This window comes from Bos grunniens, chromosome 1, assembly GCF_055505025.1.
Source record: "Bos grunniens cultivar Pamir isolate PY7600 chromosome 1, Bosgru_T2T1.0, whole genome shotgun sequence".
In the NCBI taxonomy this organism is placed as follows: domain Eukaryota; kingdom Metazoa; phylum Chordata; class Mammalia; order Artiodactyla; family Bovidae; genus Bos; species Bos grunniens.
Window position 1 is genome coordinate 103430451 of NC_141165.1, and position 24587 is coordinate 103455037.

Consider the following 24587-nt stretch of genomic DNA (forward strand, 5'->3'; position numbering starts at 1 on the left):
TTGCTGGGGGATATAAAATGGTACAGTCATGTTGGAAAACAGTTTGGCAGTTTCTTATAAATCTGAGTAGTATACAGTTAATTCCCATACAACCCAGCAATTGCACTACTGGACATTCATCTCAGGGAAATGAAAACTTATGTTCACACAAAAACCTGTATAAGGATGTTCCTAGCAGCTTTATTAATAATCGGCAAAAACTGGAAAACAAGTGGAAACAACCCAGATGTCTTCAACAGCTCAAAGTTAAATGCATTGAGGTACATCTACACCATGCATTTCTACTCAATAATAATTTAATAAAAATTATTGATAGACACAGCAACTTGGATGAATCTCAGAGGAGTTATGATGAGTAAAAATAGCCAATCTCGACTGGTTACTTACCTGTATGATTCCATTTATATAAGCTTCTTGAGATGACAAGATTATAGATTAAGAACATTTTATTAGTTGCTAGGGCTTAGGGAGGAGAAGGCAATGGCACCCCACTCCAGTACTCTTGCCTGGAAAATCCCATGGACAGAGGAGCCTGGTGGGCTGCAGTCCATGAGGTCGCTAAAGAGTCGGACACGACTGAGTGACTTCACTTTGGCTTTTCACTTTCATGCATTGGAGAAGGAAATGGCAACCCACTCCAGTGTTCTTGCCTGGAGAATCCCAGGGACGGGGGAGTATGGTGGGCTGCCGTGTATGGGGTTGCAGAGTCGGACACGACTGAAGCGACTTAGCAGCAGCAGCAGCAGGGCTTAGGAATAGAATAGGGTAGGTGTGTGTGGTTATAAAAGGGCAATTCAAGAGACACCTGTGGTGATGGAACTATTCTGTGTCTTGGCTGTGGTGGTGGATATATGAACATAAACGTGATAAAATACCACAGAACTAAATCTCTCTCTCTCTCTTGTACACACACACACACACACACACATGCATATACACACAAATGAATACATATGAGACTGGAGAAATCTGAGTAGCATTAGTAGATGTATCAGTGTCAGTATCCTGGTTGTGATATTGCACTGCATTGTAGTTTTGCAAAATGTTACCTTTGGGGAAAGATCAGTGAAGGGCACCCAGTATCTCTCTGTATTGCACTCTTACAAGTACAAATAATTCTACAGATCTAAAAGTAAAAATTTTAATTAAAGAAAAAGGAGTGTTTAACTGCATGGTAAATTTGTTTGTTTCCAACAAAGCAAACAAACTGTATATCATTTAATACAATGATAAAATCCAAACACTTTTTTCATTTTTATTTTTCAAACAAACAGTTCCCTTCTTCAGTGGTATGATTAACAGTTAAATGAATAAATTCATTATTATGCAATTTATTCTTAACAGCAAACTATGTACTTTCTTGTTTATTTAAAGTTTACAGAACCAAAGGAGAGATTCATCTTCCTCTCTTCTCTTCCTTTCATCACTCAACTTCTAGGACCTAAAATGAGGAGGGTGGGAGCAGTACCTAGGTCATGCTTCCCTGTATTATGTTCTGTGTGTACATTTCAGTGTTCCAGAGTACATTACATGCTGCCTGAAGCAGCCAGTGCTGCATCTTGCTCCTATTTGTATGTCTTCAGCACCCACCAGGCACAGGACCTTTCATACAACAGCCTCATATAATAGCCCCCAATAAACATTATTGAACTTAATTGAATCAACCAATTCAAATTAAACTTAACTGCATTAAACTGAGTCAGCATTTTCCTGCACTAGTCTATCAATATACAGACTTATCCTACTGGCAGTAAAACAAAACAAAAGCAAACAAAAAAACACAACTAAAATATAGCAGTTCTGTTTTTATGTTAAGCTTAAACAGTGTTCCCTATAACTTTTCTCTTCTTATGATCTATAAAAAAAAGTCAGATCCATAAAAATTGGTAATTTTAATTATAAAGACATGAAACTTTCTTTGAAATGAAATTTGAATATCTGTATTTGAAAAATAGAAATATCAAGTGACATGAATTAATGAAACTCATCAATGGAGTCTGTTTACAACTTTGATGCTTTATTTTTAGAAATTATTACTTTAACGCGGTCTGATAGACCTGGTAATCTCCCTTGGTCTCTTTCATATCAGTGTAATATAGATGTTAGAAGGGAAAAGTGTGAAATCAGATCTAATACTATAAAAGTATTTTTTTAATAAAAAAAAGAAAAGAAATAAAACTTTATTCTACCAAGGAGCAAGCTAACTTTAATTTCTGCTTGAGTCATGCTGCCAATGCAATCAGATACAACAAACTGCAAAGCTTTGGAAAACACAGTGCTCAAAGGAAGGGCATAGTGCAGCCTATATGATTCAATGACATCATCAGCATCAAGAAAAGGTGGAGGGTTAGCCCACGTGTTGAAGGAGGAGAGAATACTATATTCCTTATAACCACTGTACTAAGCCTTTGGTGGCATTCAACCTATTGAAAATAAGTTGGTAATAGCATTTGGTTTTGTGAAGTTATTTGAGATTCTCAAAGAGTTACTACCTGAGAACAAAATCTTACCATAGTAACTGGTAAAGGAGTCAGTTTTACACTGATTGGACTGCTAATGGGTTTGGTATGGCTTATATTATAAGATAGAGTATATGTCATAATAATATGTCATTATTATCAGGTCAAACCTCTTAGAGGTACTGTTTCCCTTCTAGGACTGAGGGAATAGTCCATCACAGTTTACAGTTTTATTTTACATTTAGGCAGAGAATGGCCGAGCATCTGTATGCCAAGAATGAATGAGAGCTTCTGTAGTCTGTCCTGCAGGCATTAAGTGGTTTAGGGAGGCACAAGATGTCAGATTCAGATTCAGTTGGTAGAATGCAGAAACCATTTTTTAATTACTTAGGTAGAATATTGTTTTGCCTTGGAAGCTGGAACCTTTGTTTTTATTTTATTTTTCTCAGTATGTGAATAAAATGAAGCCCTATTGAAGGCAAATAAAAAGTATAGTTTTCCTTTAATCTTACCCCTTCACTTAAGTACAGCATATTCCTCTTATCATCTTAACTGTTGACTTTTCAAAGCTGTTGTCAAGACATGAAGGCATACATGCCCCTCCCACCATATATTAATTGTAGGAGTTGGGTTCACTTGGAGAAATTAGCCAAAATGTTGGAGAAAAGTATTCTGTTTTTGTATTCATTTTCAATGTGACTGCTACAGATTTTAAAACTTGCTACAGCTTGAGATGCCTTAGGTTTAATGTGGTTTAGTAAAATTAAGTAGTTGCCTAATAGACTTCTCTTTTACCAAATGTGGGTGTTTCAGGGTCTTTGAAAGACTGAACTGATCCTGGTTTGGAGAGGAGGGGAGAGAGCCCCATAATCGGGGCTCACTGTCCTCTTGAGAGCTAGGCTGCCCCTATTGTGCAAGGGTTTCTTCTCCTTCTTTCCCTAAATCTGGAAACTGGCCACAGAGTGGTGTGAAGACAGTGGGGAATTTACAGATTTATCCTTCAGGTATTCCTTCACTCAGCTATTTACTGAGCCTTTCCTATGATCCAGGCACTTTTCAGAATCAGTCTGTTTTGAACACATTCCATATACATTGTTCCAAGTGCTAGAGTTACAAAGATGTATCAAACATTGTTTCTTGTGTGGGAGAAGATCATTTCAGGGAAAATTTCCCAGTGAGGCCAGTTGGATTTTTTCATGAGGACGAATCCAGATGATGGAGGAAGAAAATTCCAGGAAAGGAAAGAAAATGGGTACAGATCAAGGTGCTGGAATGGAGACAACACATTTGAGGCTATCACAAAACATTTAGGAATATTGTACTGACCTACTACAGAAATTCTCTGTTATTGATGTTCAGTAATTTCAGTGATTTCTGTCGACTGTCACTATAAACAAATACTTGGAATAATTTAAAGATGTGTCACTAATACAAATGTAGATAGTCTAGCAGTTTAAGTAAAAATGCCAATCTGTTTTATGATATGGTGTTGGAATCACACACTTTTTGATTAAGCTTTGAGGTAATGCATGCCAAAGCATCTTCCTCATTATACACTGAATAATTGATAGTTGATAATATGTGACATTTATTGAGCATCAGCAATGTGCTAGCTAGCTTACAGAGCACAAAATTATCAAGGGATCTTGGCCAGTTGGCTCACTATCAAAACACAGTCTGTCATTTGCTAAGTCTTCCATGCTCCACTAAACCAAAAGCAAAGAAAGCATTTTTCAAGAATCACTGCAGTAGTGAACCGGGCCAGATTTTTCTCTGCAGGGGGCTCTGTGGGCGTTAGTATTAGTTCCATAGGGAAGCAATCTGTTCCCGTGGTTCTGGTAATCTCAGAAGATAAACTCAATAATCTAGTGCAGATTTGACGTAAAGGCTGTTCTGTCGCTTTATGATGCTGTTTTTCTGCTGCTGCCTATAACGGAGCCCTGACCGTGTGACTTACTCAGAGTGTAAGTGCATGTGCTTCAGTTTACTGTATAAAAACAACGAGATGGATTCTTTAGGAAAGGAGTAGCTTTAAAGGATTTAACTTATTGCTTGTAATACCTTGTTCCTTGAGGAAAAGATGGGGGAGTTAAGATATTGGAGAAGGTTATGGGTGAGGGCATTTGAAAACACCATAGGTGGGGAGCATTAAACAGAGAATCTTGAGTCCTGGGCTGGAGGGACAAGAGTTTAAAAGAAGAACATTGGTTGGTGCAGTGGCTGGATAAGAGTGGCAGAAGCAGCTTCCCGTTAATTGTTGTTGGAGAAGGGAATGACAACCCACTCCAGTATTCTTGCCTGGAGAACCCCATGGATGGAGGAGCCTGGCAAGCTACAGTCCACGGAGTTGCAAAGAGTCAGACACGACTGAGCGACTAATACTTTTACTTTCCCTGGTCTCTCAACGGTAAAGAATCCGCCTGCCAACGCAAGAGATGTGGGTTCGATCCCTGAGTTGAGGAGACCCCATGGAAATGGAAACTGCAACTCACTCCAGTCTTCCTGCCTGGGAAATCCCATGGACAGAGAGGTCTGGCAGGCTGCAGTCCATAGAATTGTGAAAGAATTGGTCACAACTGAGCGACTAAACAAGAACAAGGGGGTATTAATTTGCTAGAGTTGCCATAGCAAATACCTCAGAATGGGTGGCACAAGCAATAGAAATTTATTTCTCAATCTACTGGAGGTTGTAAATCCAAGATCAAGGTGTTGACAGATTCGGTTCCTCTGAGGCCCCTCCTTTCAGCTCTTCTCCGGCCTCCCTCTTGCTGCCTCTTCACATAATTTTGCCTCTGTGCACGCACACATCCCTGGTGTCTCTGTCTTAATCTTCTCTTCTTACAAGGACACCAGTCAGATAGAATTAGAGCACTCCCTGGTATTCTCATTTTAATTTAATCACCCCTTCAAAGGCCTTATTTCCAAATACAGTCATATTCTTAGGTATGTATTCTTATGAATACATATGAATGGGAGGGCGGTTTGCAGTTCACTCCATAATGTTAGCAAAGAAAAAAAACCTTCAAACTTGGGTAGTTTTGCTTCTCCCAACTCTTGCTTGTCCATAAGGAATAGGAAAGAGTATTTGGAAAGTCAATGGAAAATAGTAGATGGAAGAAGAGTCCCATAAGGCTCTATCACTGATGATATCCGGCATGGTGAAATTGTTTTTCACGCTTCAGTAGAAGAGAAGAGTGAAATAAAACCTCTCTCACAGGTTTCCCCCACTGTCCTACCTGACTCAGTTTCCATCCCAGGAATTTTTAAATTGTTGAGTGACTTATATCTCTGAATCAACATGTTGAGGCTATTGTGAAATTTTAGTTCCCATTCCCACAAAGGTTGACCACCAGCCAGGTTGATGGGTACATTTCTTTTCCATGGAAACAAAGTGTATCAGGTCAGGTATAAATGGGAAAGAGTTAGGGAGCTTGGGAAGAGGCCTTCACACCATGGAAGTATTGGTCTCATTTTTAGGAAGTTATGCAGATAGAATTCACAAATTTATTATAAGCACTAAAACCAGATTATTTGGTTTATTCCTGGTCATATAATAGGCATTAAGTACATTATTATACTCATTTTGTTGTTGTTGTTATTCACTGTAATATCATTCTCAAGAAATCTTGAGAATATTATCTTTTGGAACTAAGAAAATAAAATTTTACTTTAGGTTTCAAGGCTCTTGAAATTGTGATTATCCCCTTACAGAGGGTTGCTATAAGGAACAGAGGTTTAACTTTTAACAGAAGGATAATGGCTATAGAATCTCAGCCTCTTTCAATGCCCCAGCACCCTTTAGGTTAGAGAGTTGTCTTATTCTCCACTGGCATCATCAGACTCTGCTCAGGATTAATAATCCCCTGGTTACTCTAGATGAGGATTATGATGCCAGAAAGAAGAGAACTTTAAGTGAGGATAAGAACAGTGAGGTGGTTTTGCAAAGAAGGATGAGAAAAAGGGAGAAACTCCGAACCTAGAAAGAATAAGCATTAGGACTCAGACTAACATTATTACAGATATTTTATGGTCTGCCTGATACATTATAAAGACAAGACTATGACAGAGATTGGGATATGTTTGTGCTCTGGGAGAAACGGAAAGACAGAGAAGGGGTAGGTAAATGTCCAACTATATACTATTATATCACGCACCTAGCTCTTGAAGGAAATTTTGAGTCTCTAAGTTATTAAATAGAGTGAGGCAATATTTAATAAATCCAGCCAAGTTTAATGCACCCACTCCCTTGAACTCCTCAGCATTTGAAGGCATGCCTCTTTGTGGGAGAAGATCCTACCAGTAGAAAGATGATAATAATAATTACTCATCACCTCTGGTATTATGGGTATTTTTATCTATAAGAGTTAGATATAGATAGCATCACTGACTCAACGGACACGAATTTTTAGCAAACTCTGGGTGATAGTGAAGGACAGGGAAGCCTGGAGTGCGGCAGTCCAAGGGGTCACACAGAGTCAGACATTACTTAGTAACTGAACAACATCAACAAGAAAAAAGGAAATACCACTTTTGGAGTGGTGATATCTATGCAAATATGACTTTTCATTGATGAGAGACTACCTTGTGATAGGAGTCCCTTAAAAGATGGGGTGATTAGCTTTGGCAGGAAGTGATGTTTTGAATAGAGACAACAATTCAGTTGGCCAGTTTGGTGGTTAGTGATCAGAGGGTAAGGGTGCTTCTTCTGGAAATGGGGAGGAACAAGTGAGAAAATCAATAAGAAAGAGATAACCCCTAAAGAAAGAGAGACTGAGAGAAGCATGTTACAGAAACTGACACAAAGTCAGAAAGCCACTGTGAAAAGGATGCAGGCTCTGAACAAATAACTCACTTCCCACCCCCAACCTTTGTGCCACACCCAGACTGAATGATTTGGGGTGAAATTGTATGGAATTTGGAAACTTGAGAGATGTTGTCCATTCTCAATCCCCATGTGCACACTTCATATCAAAGCCTGTTGGCATTTTCTGTTGATAGATAATTTTCCAATAGCATTATGTGTTATCAGTCACCACACCCAGGAAGTTGCTCCATCATTAAACCATGTTACTGGGATGAAGAGAGCAAGTTGCCCCTTTTGGACAATGCTCCAGTCCCCATCCAAGGGAGGGGTATCTGGCGAGTACCTCTGAGCCAGAAGAGCAGGATGCCATCAGTGTTTGAACAGGGAACCCTGAGACTAGCTACTTCTGTATTCAGCCCACATTCAGTAATTCCTCTCCACCACACCCTATTATTTTCCCCAGCAGTATCTGTGAAATGAAAGGTTTCACACCTTGTTGAGGAAATTTCAGGCCACAAATAACAAGATGGTGGAGTGTTAGGCTGGTGATAGAAGATCCCTGATAACACATCACAGGCTCATTTCTTTTACATGTTGGATTTTTTTTGTCATTACTTTGTTTTTGCATATATGGTGGAACAAAGATAACTGAAGTTCAACAGTAAAAGAAATAAAACCAAAAACTATTTTAAAACTGTTGTGCAGCTTTGATTATAGACAAATTTGTCCCTGCTCTAAAAACTTTTTTATTATTATTAGGATATTCTTTGAGCTTACCTCAAATACCAGAAGCCTGGCAGTTTGATATGGGAGAGATATAACAATAGTAAAAATAGCACATTTTACATTAGAAACAAAAGTTTAAGTACCTGAAATATGCCAGGCATTTTCTGGATGTTACTGTGGTATGATATGAGGAGAAGATAATACAATTACGGGTAAGGAAGGTCCCTAGACTGAAAATTGTCTGCCGGGAACCATAGAGGATAATTTGTTTCACTTCAAAGGTCTGCAGTTTGAGTTAGATAAGAAATTTTAAGAGTTGGTTCTTTTTTGCCACAGCAGGAAACGTGTGCCTACTTCTGAATTGTCAGTGATTCATTGCACATCTGTAACTGTGGTGCACCCAAAGGTCAGGGTACAAACCTTACTTACATATGTGAAGTTTTTCCTACCTTTGAACTTTTAAAGACTTTTATTACAGTGTCTCAAAGATCAATGTGTGTTGTTTCATCACTTTGCATTCGAACAATGCACTAAATTTGGCTATTTGCAGTGGTTTTTTTTCTCTCTTTAATTTTTGTTGGGGTATAGTTGATTTACAATGCTGTGTTTGTTTTGTACAGCAAAGTGAATCAGTTGTACACATACATGTATCCACTTTTTTTAGATCCTTTTTCATAGGCCATTACAGAGTATTGAGTAGAGTTCTCTGTGCTATGTGGCAGGTTCTTATTAACTATCTATTTTTTATATATTAGTGTGTATATGTCAGTCCCAGTCTGCTAATTTACCTCTCCCCCTTACTTTTCCCCTGGTAACTGTTGGTGTGTTTTCCGCATCTGTAACTATTTTTGTTTTGTAGCTAAAACCAGTTTTGTTGAAAGAAGGCAGAACAAGTTTGAGAGGGATCTGGATACATTATTTCCCCTTCATTTTCTATGAACAAATCCCAGGAAATAGTATTCTAGAAAACACTGTCTTGTTTTTTCAGGGTGAGGCTAGTGTGTAATTCTTGGCAACCTATTGAGTTGATACACAGTATCAATTCAGAAATTAGACATCCACGTTTAAATGGAGGTTCAATACAGAAAATTTATTTGCAGATTTTTTTGGATCAGAGTTGACACTATTAACTCACGTTCAAAAAAAGTCACATTTCTCTGTACATTTCCCTAAGTGTGTTTCCTTTTTTTCCGGTGCCTTTAACCAGTTTCTTCCAGTCCTATGAGCTCTTCGGCCTCTGACTTCAGAGGCACACAAAGCTTAATAATTTCACTAATATCCTTCATAAAACAAAATTATATTTTATTGAAAAATGATAACCTGTTGTTAGCTAAATCCATTTAAGACAGAAAAACCACATATTTGTCTAAAATGCTCAGACAATCCTCTACTTGGATATGCTGTGTAATGCGAAATCCTAACATCACAAACATGAACTTATTCTCTTCTACCTTTCAAACGGGTAATTTTGGGTGACTTACCTAATACTGGCAGGAGCAAGACCATCTCCCCAGGACTTCAACCTTAAAACCATGGAGTAACTTGCCCCCCCCCCCTTTTTTTTCCCCTGGTTCACTCAGATCTCTGAAGAACTAAGTTAAGCCAACCAAATTTGTATTTTCTCCCTGGATTTGCTAGTATCTCGTGATCTTACTTAGAAATTCAATTTCCACATTTTCCTAATCAAGACCTTTCATATTCATCTCTTTCTCACTAGTCCTCATCTCCATGGTTTCTTCTCCACTTTATTGCAAATCTTCTAGAGATGACCTTTATAGCTATCTAAGCTACCAGGGCATCCAGTCCATTTCTTTCCCCCATAACATCAAATTCTCCCCAGCTCAAGATGTTATTCCTCACTGGCTATTGCAATACTCTGCTAACTGGCCTTCCTTCTTCTAGGCTTGAACTCCTCCAACCTGGTATTCACATGCATCCAGAGTGATCTTATGAACCACAAATTCACTCATACCACTCCATTGCTGAAGGCCTGACTCTGGTTCCCACCCCGACAGGAGCCATTCCAAATTCTTCAGTGCAGATTCAGAGTCCACCATGATCTGACTCCCACTTCCTCCCCAGTCTTCTTACAGCTGCACCCCACACTCCAGACATGATGAGCTGTTTATTGAATGTCTGCATAGCCTCATGCTTTTCCTTTTTTCAACTGAGCACTCTACCTAGCACGGCAATCCTGATTCTGTTCATCTAGCAGATGTAAGATCATCTTTCAAAGTACTGTTCAAGTCCCATCACTTCTTTGAAATCTTTCCTAACCTACCTCCCTACCTGCAGTCCCAACTTCTATCAAAGGACCTGTAACACCTTAATGCACTAAAGGTTCATCAATGTGGTGGAAACTGTGCATTGTCTCCCCTAGTCACCATGTATCTTCTCTCTAATATCTCCAGTTAGAGAGATTAAAAAACTAGAAAATATTCTTAGGTTCTGGATGTGAAAAATATTGTTTTGTCTTGCTGCTATCCTGTAGCACATGAGATGCGAGTGCACAGAGGCAGTGGCCAGCCTTAGTATTCCTGTATGTGGAAACCATCCTTGTGGGTAGCTGGAGACACTTGTAGCAGAGGCATCAGGAGACTTCTGCCCTCCGTTCTGCTTCATGGTGTGAGGTTGCACTTGCCTATCCTGTGGTGGACCCCTAATTCGAGCCCTTCTAGCCGCTCCATAGGTTCTGTCAGTATCTATTCCCCTGTCAATATCTATATTCCTTGGTGTCTGGTATACCTGGAATGGTTTCTTTTTCCTACACTGAAATCAGATACACTCTACCTGTATTAAACTGTAACACCTCAAAGGAAGAAACAAGGTATTTTTACTTATATTCTTGGAGCCTACCATGGATTTGGCTCTCACCAAATAAGTGATTCATTACATGAGCTAATAGCAGCTCCAAATTATACATCACACTAAACATAAATCTCATGCTGACACTCCAACTTCTCTTTAATGCTCTCCTTACTTGTCTGGCCAACCTGTCTCTTCCTGTGATTCAATCTAACAGTTCTAGTTACAATATTCTGTATACATACCTACACACACACACACACACACACACATCTCCCCCCTTTCAATCTCTTTGTTCTAATGGCTCCTGCAAGTGTCTTCTCATCTCACATTTACCACTTCTGGCACCAAAAGACATAAATAACAGATCATAATAAATAATCTGCCCAATTATGGAAAGAAGTTATGCTTCTGGTGCTTCCTAGCATTAATTTTTGTCTCACTTTCTGTTGGTTAGAAATAGTTTTGGCTACAACTAAAAGAAAATCCAATTATAATTACTTAATAAAGATTAAGTTTTATTTCATAATGAAAAAACTGGAGGTGAGTGACTTCTGGCTTTGGTTTAGTAATTTAAGAATGCTTGGGCTGCTTCATACAGTTCTGAACTTCCCCTCATGGATGCAAATGACAACACAAATTCTGGTGTTGTGCCTGTACTTAAGGCAGAAACAGGAAAGAAAAGTAGAACCAGCCCCGCCTATGCCTTTTATCTATTGGTTTTTTAGAAACCACTCAGCACATGGTCTGCTTTTATCTTATTTATGAGTACCCTTGCTACAGGGGAGTTTAGAAAAGCATATTTTCAGCTTTGAGAATAGAAAGAGGAAAATTGGGAAAATGGCTAGTGGGTTAGCCAACCCAGAGTGAATACCGTATTTTCTAACTCATTTAATACCATCATTATTCTTTGGGCACGCTTTGGGCCTCATATTTGCCACCATCTCCAGGGGTACTTATCACAGAGCTGAATATCTGGAATATAAAGGTGGTCAATTATATGGGTAACAGAATTTCTGAAATGAAAACCCCACCACTGTCTAACATGGAGTAGACAGGAAGAGATGAAAATGCACTGACTAGGTTCACCGAAAAGCAAGAAAATGAGCAAGAAGGGTGTGAATTGCTTCCAGAAACATTTCACTATTATCATTTGAGGGTCATTAACCTCTTTAAATAGTATGACCTAAATACCATTTGCTTTCCGTGTTTATCGTCATATGCTGAACTTATTTCTTACAGTTCTTTGGAGATGGCATAACAGTGTGCATGGTTGATAGGTACAAGCATTTTTTTTTAATGTTTATAAACTTTGTCTTAAGTTTAAACATGTTTGTGTAATTAAATGCTGGTTCATACACAACTACTTAAGTGATAGGGAGAAAGTGGAATCTGAAAGACTTGATCCATCATTTGTGACTAGTACATGAATGTTGCAAAGTTGAAATGTTTAGTTATCCCAGATTGACTGTCCTTAACATCAGGATCAACCATAAGATGAGCAGATGATGTTCTCATTTAAGATCTTCCCTCTCTGCTGTTCCCCTGGTATTTATTTTATCATGAAATAATGTTAAAATGAATCTTGTGGCAGGGCTGAGGGACGTGACTAAGAGAGGCAATTCCAAAAGTATACCTTAAAGAGGAACAGCAATTTCCTCTATGGTAGCAGTGTGGTGAAGCGGAGTTGAAATGGGGAAAAGACTTTCGGTGGATTGTGTACAGTCAGGAAGATCTCCTGGAGGAGGAAATGGCAACCCACTCCAGTATTCTTGCCAGGACAGATGTCCAAATCTCCTTGACAGAGGAGCCTGGAGGGCTACAGTCCATGGGGTCGCAGACAGTCAGACATGACTGACTGACTGAGCAAGCACGTACAGTGATCTCAGGACTCTTTTAGCACCATCTAACAGATGTTCCTGTCATCCGGGCCAACCGTACTGTCCAGTGCTTTAGGACTGCCCACTCCCTGTAGGAGGGCTCTGCTCAGATTATTAGGAGTGCTTCTGTGATAATCACACCCTTCCCTGATAGAAATTAGGTATCACAGCCCTTTACTAATTACAGGCTTGTGGTTCTGGTGCCCTCCCAATAGTAAATTGCTTTGAGGTAGGAGCTGGAAATTGGGGTAGTAAAATAAACCCAGAAGAGGCTCGTCAAGCTTTTCTTACCCATAAAATGAAAATAAAATGTCATATTTCACTGAAGTTCTATGAAAGGAAAAATTGGAAAGATAGCTCACATTGCTTAGTAAAGAGAATTTTGCTATCAAAACACCATCATAGCCACTGTTAAAACAAAAATGCAATCAGGAAGATTACTTGAAATGTTTATATTTACTTCCAGTTTTCAAATTAAAGTGGAGCATCATGTGTCCTTGGGTTGCCATTCAAATTCTTTCTTCCTCTATTGAGTCTTATAAATGCAGTAACTGATAAACTTCTTTCTCTAGAAGTAGAATGAGCACCCCAAAGCTGATATTGTTTTTTTCTTTTTTGTGAGCCTCATTGCTTGTGTAATGCCTGTAAATCACCAACACATCTAGTTCAACTTTCTTATTCCATAGATGTTTGTTTCTGATTTTAAAACTCTCATATAAAACATCTGCCTAGTACTATTGAACCGGAGAAGGCAATGGCACCCCACTCCAGTACTCTTGCCTGGAAAATCCCATGGACGGAGGAGCCTGGTAGGCTGCAGTCCATGGGGTCGCTAGGAGTCGGACACGACTGAGCAACTTCCCTTTCACTTTCACGCATTGGAGAAGGAAATGGCAACCCACTCCAGTGTTCTTGCCTGGAGAATCCCAGGGACGGGGGAGCCTGGTGGGCTTCCGTCTATGGGGTCGCACAGGGTCGGACACGACTGAAGCGACTTAGCAGCAGCAGCAGCAGTACTATTGAACTACCTTATTTGCAAGTCATTTGCCTTAGAATAAATGAATTTGAGCAATTAGACGCCAACCAATTCTATTAATTTCTCATTGCAGCAGGACCTTTCCATAACACATCACTGAGAAATCCTGTTTCAGCTTGGGTATTGGTAACTCTGCTTTGTGTCCCCTTTTGGACAGCTGGCATACACAGCCCTTCCTTATATTTATCCCCAACCTCTCTCTTTCCACCTTCCACTTTCCCAGTTCTATCTTTTGGAGCAATACAGAATGTCTGTTCTTCAAGCCTGGCCAGCATGTCAAATAGTTGCGTTGAATGTCAGCTGACAGGTGAAAACGGTTTACTCGGGACACACGCCTCAGCATTCTGTTCCGATGGTTTTTAGTTCTTTCCATTCTCTCTCTGGCGGATCTCTTTTCTTCTTTCTTTCCTTCAAGTGAAGAAAACACAGCCTAAGTGACATAGGTTAAGTGCTGAGTGAGAACACAAGCGCCTTTACCTCTGCGGTGTGACAGCCACACAAGGAAAACGACCCTTGTTCTCACCCTGCCTTTCCTGCTCCTTTACCCACCTCGCCACACATTCTTCCCGTCCTGTGTGGGTTTGTGTGTCTCTGTGTGTGATCATTCCTGATCGAATTATAGCCCCAGCCTTGGGCTCTATTTTCCAGTTGAAGAATAACAGAGAACAAGTGTTTAGTAAGGTTACCTAAACCTCAGTTCGGGAAGAGGAGTCTAGCTCAGTCTCCTTAGCCTCACCAGGTGGATCCAAGATCGGCAACAGGCTTGGCTTATCAGATGCTGCCTAAAGTCTGGGACACACCCAGTGCAGGGTGAGCTTCGCGGTCCGGCCGCCAGGGGGAGCACGTGCTCGCAGCACAGGGAGTCCGCGCGTGGGCGTGGGCCTGGACGTGGGCGTGGAGCTGAGCGGGAACGCTGCTGGGCCCCTAGGCTTATGCTTCGAGGGCCGCGCGGGTCGCGTTCCAGAACATGGGTGACAAGTATGCTACTCTGCTCCGGGCCCAGCTGCATCTGGATTTCATCCACGCCAACTCGTGAGTGCCCCCTTGTAGCTGGAACGGTGGGGAAGTTTTCCACAAAACGGAGAAGCCCATCTCCTCGCCAAGTGCCCTTTAAAAAAAAGGAACTTGGTATCATTGATTCATGGATTTATTTATTTAAAATGTATATGCTTTTTTTTTTTTTAAAAAAGGCAACGAAAAAGTGATGAAGATGTATGTTCTAAACCAGGCTGAAAGCCTCTGGTGCCCTTCAATGAATACCAAGTGGTAGGAAGGCCCACGTTAATCACTAAACAAAACTATTTAATTGTAGGTCAGCAGAAGCCTCATTCTAACTTGGCCTATCTATAGTCATTTCTCTACCGAACATGCTGACATTTTAAAGATTAAAGTTGCCCTCCAGAGAGCAATGGCAACCCACTTAAGTATTCTTGCCTGGAGAATTCCATGGGCAGAGGAGCCTGGCGGACCACAGTCCATGGGGTCGCAAAGAGTCCTACAGGACTGAGCGACTAAAGCCAGAGAACAATTTGTGTTTATTGATTCCAGCTTCTGTTGCCTCCTGAGTCTTTGTGAAAGTGTAACCTCTTGGAGAAGGCAATGGCACCCCACTCCAGTACTCTTGCCTGGAAAATCCCATGGACAGAGGAGCCTGGAAGGCTGCAGTCCATGGGGTCGCTGAGGGTTGGACAAACTGAGTGACTTCCCTTTCACTTTTCACTTTCATGCATTGGAGAAGGAAATGGCAACCCACTCCAGTGCTCTTGCCTGGAGAATCCCAGGGACGGGGGAGCCTGGTGGGCTGCCATCTATGGGGTCACACAGAGTTGGACACAATTGATGCGACTTAGCAGCAGCAGCAGCAACCTCCTTGAAGACAGGAATCTCACATTCTAGTTCTTACTAGGACATTTTCTTCTGTCAGGCCAGTATCCTTTTTGAATACTCTTTAGGTGTTATTTCGAATATTCACATGGCAGAGGCAAATGCCAGCGTTTTTCTTATCTGTTATTTTCAGTACTGCAAAGCCTAGCAGTGAGTGCTAGATTGATTTGGGGGAACCTTTTTAGTAATTTGGGTTTACCGAGTTCTGATTGATAGAAAGAATATGGCAAAACTGAAGCAACGGAAATGGAAGTGTGAAGCCAGGCCTTGCTGCTTGGGACAAACAGTGTCCTTCTTACAGACCACAAAAGAAAACACCCAGGCAATATTCAGCAGGTACTTAGTTCTAACTTGTTATCAGGGAGAATGGTTTAAGCTGGAAAGGATGGTACAAAATGTTAAACGTTAGCTGAGGCAGAAGACAAATGAAGAGCTAGTAATTTTGAGTAAGTGGAAGAAAAATTACGAGTGCTAGAAAGGCTGAATTTTATCTTAGGAAGTTTTTTAGCCTCATTTTTGTATAGTTTCTGTGGCTATTTTGCTCCCTAGCCTCCTCCTCCTCCCCAAACTACCTCCCTCAAACCACCCCATTATCAGTTGGTGGTCTGTTGAAGTGACAGCAGCATGAAGCCGCAGCAACAAAATCAGCCACAACTTGGCCAACTCTCAGGTCCCTGGGATGAGATTTTTTTTTACGTTTTATTTTGTATTGGGGTATAGCGGAGTAATAATGTTGTGATAGTTTCAGGTGAACAGTGAAGGGGTTTAGCTATACATATACATGTGTCCGTTCTCCGTCAAACTCCCCTCCAGTCCAGGCTGCCACATTAACACTGAGCAGAGTTCTGTGTGCTATGCAGTATGTTCTTGTTGGTTATCCATTTTAAATGTAGCAATGTGTATATGTCCATCCCAAACTCCCTAACTATCCTTTACTCCCAGGCAACCATAAGTTTGTTTTCTAAGTCTGTAAGTCTCTGTTTCTGTTTTGTAAATAAGTTCATTTGTATCGTTTCTTTTTAGATTCTACATATAAGGGTCATCATACAGTAATTCAAGTTAAGATTTTTGATTGAGACTTGCCTTTACTGAGACTTGCGTCAGTAAAACAGCAATGATATTTTTATTCCTCCTTTATATCACCCCCGCATCCAATCCATCCTCAAGTCCTCTTCATGCTAACTCTTGTGTCTCAAATTCATCTGTTTCTCTTCATATTTAGTGCCATCTCCTTTCTGGATATCACATAGGCTCTAAACTGGATTCTTTGCTTCCTGTTCTTGCTCCCCTATGATCAGTTTTTCTGAAAGCTGCCAGAGTGAGCTTTTAAAAACCACCAGATATGTCACTTTATTAAAGCACAATGATGGTTTCCAGTTGCGTATGGACTAAGTATGAGCTCCTAACTGTGGAGAAGGAGGGACTACATGACCTGACCATCCCACTTCTCAATGTGATCGCCTAGATTTACTGCAGCGAGAGCAGACTGGCCTCCTTTGCTCTTTTCTGCTTCAAGGACTGTGCACTTCCTGTTCTTGCCAGAGGGTTTCCACTCTAGCTCTGCAAGGGACTGAATTCTCACCTTCCAGGGTTCAGTCCATGTCTTCCGTGAAGAGAGGCTCTGCCTTCCTCGGAAGGCTCTTCCGCATCCCTGTTCCTCTATGGCACCGAATCACAAGCTGTGTTATCATCTTTATATGTTTTACTTGTGAATTTTTCATATCCTGCACTAGCTTGAGCCCGTAAAGTTGTAGAGACCATGTCTGCCCACATTGGTATGTGGCAGGAAGTCAGTAAAAGTCTTGAGTGAAATAGTACAGAAGCTTATATGGCTTTCTTTCTTTTTTTTTTTTTTTGGTCAGAATGATTGAAGTTACTTTTCTGAAGAATTGTTTAGAAAGGCATATGGTTTGAAGTACTGCTTTGTAAAGCATATCACTGGCACTTTTCTTTTGCTGTATTTTATATTTTTAAGTACTAAATTTCTTTTGATTGAAGGACACCTTTTTGCAACAATTGTATTAGTGGGTTTATTTTAATGAAAAATTTGAAAGCTGACTAGAGTCAAGAGATCCCGCTGTCATCAGCATGGGTTTATAGTTTAAAATTCCCAAAATAGATATATGTATGCATTTTTTAAAAATAAATTTTTGGCAACAGTGTTGTCCTGTGGTCTGGGGGTATTTGGAGTTGTTGAGACATTGCAAATGATCCTTTTTCCTGTACAAATGAGCAGGGTTTTTTTTTTAATTGTTGACCATCCTATGCTATTTCTTTATTGAGAAATGAAGGAAATTACAGATGGTTAGTACTAATATAACCATATTTTAACATATCAAAATGTTAAAATACTAACATTTTGAAAGCAAAGGTAGATATTTGTAAGTCAAACAATGAAATCAGTCAGCATGCATAACAACTCTGCAGGGAAAAAAAAAATCACGGAACACTCTATGATAGCTGTATATAAGACAGTCTATTAATTTTTGTGTCATTAAAGCAAAAAGTGCAATCCATGCAGTTTGTTTTTTTAAAGCTTGTACCCAAGCTTTTCACTCTTATAAGAAGATAATATTTTCAAACTAGAGGGGGTCAACAAAGTCTTTGAATACTAGCGAATTTAAGGTTTTTTAAAGGATTAAATTAAAATAAAAATTAATTCCATTTTAAATTCCAATTTAGTTACTCAAACAAAACTGCAGAGTTTTATAAAATTGAAGCAGGAACCTGAGGATTCCTTTGTCCGTCCTCCTAACTATCCCAAATCTGGCAAATAGGGCCAGACTTAATTTCTCTCTAATAATGCAGGAGTGGCATAAAAAGGCCAGTGAGTGGCCCTTCTGAACTACTCACAGATTAGAGTAAAACAGAGAAGGAGAAGGATATAATATTAGACAAATGAGCAGATGTTTGTTGATAAGTGTGTTTCTTTTGCTTCTGCTACCTGTTTACTATATATAAAAAGAAAATTGCTGACTGACTCTTCCCTCCATAATGTTGCCGATTGAAATATCCACATCAGGAAATGGAAAACAAAGGTAGAACCTGAAGGGGGTTTGATTCCACCCACAGAGAAACATTCAGCCTTCCAAGTAGAAACAGTGATGGCTATCTAGTGCTTTCTGTGCCCAGGACTTGTCAGGAGGGGTACAGGGGAGAGTGAATGCTGGTCATCTGTGAAATTATTTATAGGTATGGTCTTTTCCGAGGTGAAAAGATTCCACAGAAAAATGTAGGTTAGTGGTGCAGACTGGGGTAACCTGCCAATACCTGTGTCCGCAGATAAAATCTTAAGGTCTTTCAGTGAGTCTGGATTTTGGTCAAGGTTTTTCAGAAATTATTTGGCCTTAAATAATATAGTTTTAATGAAACATTCTCTGAAAAACTTAAATGCTTATAAAGCAATATTAAAATGTCAAAATTTGCTCTAAGTACAGTCAGGCCCTTGAAGTCTTTGTTTTATTAGGAGTAAATAAGATATTTTGGCGATAGGGTTCTTAGCCCTGGCTTTGTCATGGAGTACATGTACTTCAGAATCTTGACTGTGCTGAGAAATTTCTAGAATAACTTCTTAATTGATTATCTGCCTCAAACTAGAGAACATTGCATGTGTCTTGAACCTTTTACATTGATTACAGAGTTGGTTTAACTTTTATTTTCCCTCTGTTTCTTCATTAGCACCACTCACAGTTTCCTTTTTGGAGCACTAGCTGAATTGCTGGACAATGCGAGGTAAGGCTTATTGTAAACAAAGGTTATTCAAAGGAATTTTGTGACGTTAATAAAGTTAGCCATATTAGATGAAAATATGATTTCATTGTCTCCACTTGGAATGCTTCATGAGTTAATTTTCTGTAAAATCAAGGTATGATAGGAAAAAGAACAGTTCAAGGGAGAAATTATTCATTTTTATTCAGTTTGTATTTATGATTAGACTTGAAGTGCTGGTAAATTGGACATCTGTTTTTGTGTTAATAACCATGTAATGGGGCTTCCCTGGTAGCTCAGCTGGGAATCCACCTGCAATTCAGGAGACCCTGGTTCGATTCCTGGGTCAGGAAGATCTGAAAAAGAGATAGGCTACCCACTCCAGTATTCTTGGGCTTCCCTGGTGGCTCAGACAGTAAAGAATCCTCCTGCAATGTGGGAGACCTTGGTTTGATCCCTGGATTGGGAAGATCCCTTGGAGGAGGATAAGGCAACCCACTCCAGTATTCTTTCCTGGAGAATCCCCATGGATAGAGGATCCTGGTGGGCTACAGTCCATGGGGTCACAAAGAGTCGCACAGTACGGAGCGATTAAGAACAGCACAGCACAGGGCTTCCCTGGTGGCTCAGTGGTAAAGAATCCACTGCCGGTGCAAGAGAGGTGGGTTTGATCCCTGGGTTAGGGAGATCCCTTGGAGGAGGAAATAGCAACCCACTCCAGTATTCTTGCCTGGAGAATCCCATGGACAGAGGAGCCTGGTGGGCTATAGCCCATGAGGTTGTAAAGAGTTGGAGATGACTTAACAACTAAAAACAACAGCACAGAATATATTATATATTATTTATATTGATAAGTATATTCCCTGCCACTGATTGATGACTATATTTCAGTGTTTTACATTTCCCCCTCATTTTTAGCTTTAGAAGGGAGGTGACTGTGTAGCCATTTAACCAGCCATCAAGACCTCCTTCCTGTTCAGCAAAGCTCAACACTAAGTAAAAAGTCACTAGCACCTCTTTTTGTGAAACTCTGCAGAACAAATGGAATCATAGTCATCAAAAAAAGGAGGGAAAAGAAGAAAAAAATAAAGTTCGTTGGTCAGAAGAGCTGTGAACTCAACTTAGATAGAGCTAACAGGGATCCAGCCACTGCACATGAATGTTTGTGGTTAGTCTCTCTAGAGCAGGACAGGGTTTCTACTGTTTGCGTCTGCTCAAGCTCTGAAGCAATAGTCCTGTATCCACTAACCCTCTGTCCTACTAAAGTTCTGTTTTCAGCAACTTGATAACTGTAACTGTGAAAGAATGTACTGGTCCATTTTGCCACTGTCTTTTCTCCTATAAAGTTGTTTCACTTATTCATTTTAACAAAGGAGGGCAAGTAATACCAGAGTATAGAAGAAATCGAACAATGGGACTAGTTTATAGAGAGTGACTGGCAAAGAAAGATTGACTGCAGACTCAGGGGAGTGGTAGAAATATGATCAATTGAGCAATTCTTTGAGCAGCGCTTGTAATCTGGCAGCACCTTGACCAAGTCTAGCTTGCCTCATGTTTGACTCATAGTGAAACTTTGTACAGTATTCGTAAAGAATAAGAGGAACGAAGCGTTTATAAAGTTTGAGAAGATGAAGTGCCATGTAAAAAAACAAAAAACTGGATCCCGTGCTTTTTTTCCCCCCAAGATTATATGTAGCAACTTTGAGACCAGCTCAATAGGATCAGCCGTGTAGCAGGTGCTCTCTTGGGACCAGCCTGTGTCTTCAGCTTTGCCATTCCCAGGGTTCTCCGTGGCCAGCCTGAACTCCTCAACTTGTCTGTCTTCAGGGGATACTGGAGTTTGTCACCACTGCTTAGACGCCAGTAATTGACAACAAATAAAGCTATTTAACAGACCTACTCAAGATACTCTGTCGCTCTTATGAAGGTCTTCTTAAAGTCCCAGTGTTACTCTGAGATGTTATTTCATACCCTTGTATTCAAGATTTTGATGGTTTCCTATACTTGTCTAAATTAGAACTGGATGGTATTAAAAGAATGTTGTGGAAAGAGTAGGAAAAACTATGATGGGACAGGAAGAAAATCCTTAGGGGACTCCTCCTAGTACAACAGGTGTTCAGAGAGAAAGTACCTGCGTTTAAGTATAAAGCTTATTATGAATGTCTTAACATGCTATAAAGGTGAATGACTTTTCTTTGTCTTACCCCATGAAATTTCTCTATGAAGAAATTGTTTCTATGAAAATAATTTTAGTATAGTGGCATTTATTGAGCGATTATTGTATACCTGATATCTTGTATAATGTATGCTTATATAATGGAAATTATGATACCTGTGTGTCATGCGTTGTGGTAGGGATTAGATGGAAAGGTTTAAGAATACCTCATTCAGAATTTGTCACATAGAAAATGCTCAAGAAATGGCCATGGTAACTCCAGAATTTCTGTGGAGGAAGCATTAGACGAAGCAGTTGGGTAGAGAAAGGAGCTAAGGGGCCAACTTTGTATAACAAGGACAGTGTACCTACCTGATTGACCTAGGCTAGTTTTGGGTTGAGACTTACAGAAATTTTGGGAGACACAGGTTTTCCCCGTCTGAGTCCCACTGGTTGTTACTATTCTGAGCTTCCTTCTAGATTCCCCTCAACATCCTTACTTCCCCATCAGTTAAGACCTCATTGTCTTCCTCCTTTCTCTCACAGCTTTCATGTGGAAACCTGGATCTTCTGGCTCTTTTTCCTTGCCTTTTAAAGTTTTCACTTTAAAAGTTAATTTAAGAAAATACACAAATAGTATCTGTGAATTGTAGACAACTAAGAAAAAAACTAAGGCACTAGTGACCTCATCATGGGGGGGGGTGTATACAACTTACTTCTCTGTAAAAAGCCAGGTATTAAGTATTTTCACCTTTGAAGGCCACATGTCCTCTGTTGAAGCCACTCAAATATACCATTACAGTGTGAAGGCAGACTGTAGGCAACATGGAAACAAATAAGTAAATGACAATATGTAAATAAGTGGTCATGATTGTGTTCCATTAACTTTATTCACAAAAAGTAGTTATGGTCAAGATTTAGCCCATAGACCATAGATTGTCAGCCTCTGACCTAGAGAAAACCCCTGTTAACATTTGATCTTTTTCCTTGTAGATAAACACATGTATATCATATATGTTCCTTTGAAATGTGATTATATGGTACACATAAGCAATTTTTTTGTTCTAAAGTATACAAAAATCTTTATATGATTTCTGGATTATTTTCCAACCAACTTTTTTAATGTTTATATTCATTTTCTTGAGCTTCTTGTGTAACTACCACTAAATTCTATCTCTTTTAAATTTCTGAATTTTAGGCTTTGTAGCATTCTCAAATTATGAGTGATCATAAATCTTAGTCTACAAATGCAGGGAAGAATATTTTAGTAATTGTTTTTAAAGAAACTTAAGTGGGTTTCTCCATTGTTTGTTACCTGACAATAGATCATCTATTGTCACATGAGAAATTCAGATTAATGTAATTTTCAAAAACACAATATCAAACCGAAGCAATAATATTTTTATATTGTTTTCAGAGATGCAGGGGCTGCGAGACTTGATGTGTTTTCAGGTGAGCACATTTGCTTTTTTATTTTTTATTCTAATGGAAAACCCTGTAGTTATTTTGATTTCCTTTTATTTCATGAAAATCAAACCACATTCTATAGATTATTAATGCAATCTAAGTGCTTCATGAGTTCAGGGACCCTGTGGGGAGCCAGGTTGAGAACAGTACACTCTGAGTGAAATTGTTCACTTGTTAGGGGACTCATTTACAAAATTAGATCTTCCAGGGTTTTGTGAAAGCAGCAGAGTGATTTGGAGCAGTTTGTCTGCCACGGAAAAACTGTTTTATTTTAAAATGAATATTAACTTGATGGGTATTCATTATTAACTGTATGTCATTCCCAACATCACAGTTTTAAAGTGCATAAGTGAATGTGCAGTGTGAATGTTGGACGGCCATAACATTCAAACCAAGCTTGTTGTCTTTATTGACTTAATTTTAGTCACCAAATATTTATTTCACTTACTGGTTTTTTTTCATTAGAACACAGAGGAAGTTAGGTTTGTGATCCAGTCCTGTAGTTAACACAACCTGGAGAAACAGCTGTTGTGTTAAAGCTGATCCCCAATCCAGATCCTGTCAGCTTTCCTGTAAATATTGGCTGGTGGTCACAGGCCAGGGGATGTGGTTCATGATGTAAATCCTTATCAGTATTTAAAAAGCGACTCAGTTCAATTCAGTTTTCTAAGTGTTTAAGATTTGTGCTAGGTGGGTGCCTCTGGCCCATGAGGAAGAGGTTTTGGTTCTGGTTCATGGACATCTTGAAAGATTTGAGGAAACAAAGTAAATGCCACTCTTCTTCCCTTTCTATTCCCCGGGTTCTTAGGAGTTTGAGAAATAAAATAAGAGCATTGGTCTTCATTGCTGACAAAGTCTAGGTGGAGTGTGGAGCTCAGTGTGGGAGAGCGTCAGGCACTCGCCCTTATAGCGGCACCGTGCTCTCTGCAGGCAGCTCGCTCTCAGAGGGAACAGGAGAGATTTGAGCTGCACCTTCTCATAGGTTATTCTTCCCCAGATTACTAGTCAGATGAATGTGCTCATTGCTCCAGGAGAAGGTGATCAAGAGACAGAAAAGGGTGGGCCCCTTACCACTGCTGATTGAACTCCATTCCCCATAGGAGGAAATGTCAGCAGTGGAGAAAAAGTGACCTTCCATCCATATCCAATTATATAAGTGAAAATGGAATAAAATGTCTCTTGCCTAGGAGATGCTCAAAGCATGGTAGGAACACAAAGAAAGAAGACCTCTTATTAAAGAGCCAGGGGTTGAAATATGGATATGATTTGTGTTAAGTAGTGTAGGAAGAGAAGAATTTTCCCATCTGAGGAATAATTGTGAGAAAAAGAATGGAGGTAGACTAGTTCGGAGACTCATTCATTTATTCAATAACAACTTATTGAGTATCTATTATGAATGAGCCAAGCAGTTTTTCTGGGTGTTAGGGACAGAGCAAGGAGCACCATGTTTGATGAAGCCTGTTCACTCATGGAACATGCATCCTAATGAGGATAGCTAGGCAAATAAAGAAGTGGACAAGTAAATAATATACCAGGCCATAATAAGTGCTAAAAGGGAAAAAGAAGACAGGGCGATAAGAGAACAGAGAGTGATGGGAAAGATATTCTGTTTTTAATGGGGTGATTAGGGAAAGTTACTGTAAATAGGTAATAAGCCAGCCAA

General features: G+C 39.8%; 1 protein-coding gene across 1 annotated transcript in view; it reads left to right on the forward strand.

The window, feature by feature from the left end:
• The first annotated feature begins 11322 nt into the window (after window positions 1-11322).
• MORC1 (MORC family CW-type zinc finger 1) overlaps window positions 11323-24587 on the forward strand; it is a 167544-nt gene continuing 154279 nt past the window's right edge. The window contains 4 exon segments of the mRNA XM_086415626.1: window positions 11323-11337; window positions 14639-14742; window positions 19273-19326; window positions 22875-22909. Coding sequence (XP_086271752.1) covers window positions 11323-11337; window positions 14639-14742; window positions 19273-19326; window positions 22875-22909 — 208 coding nt within the window.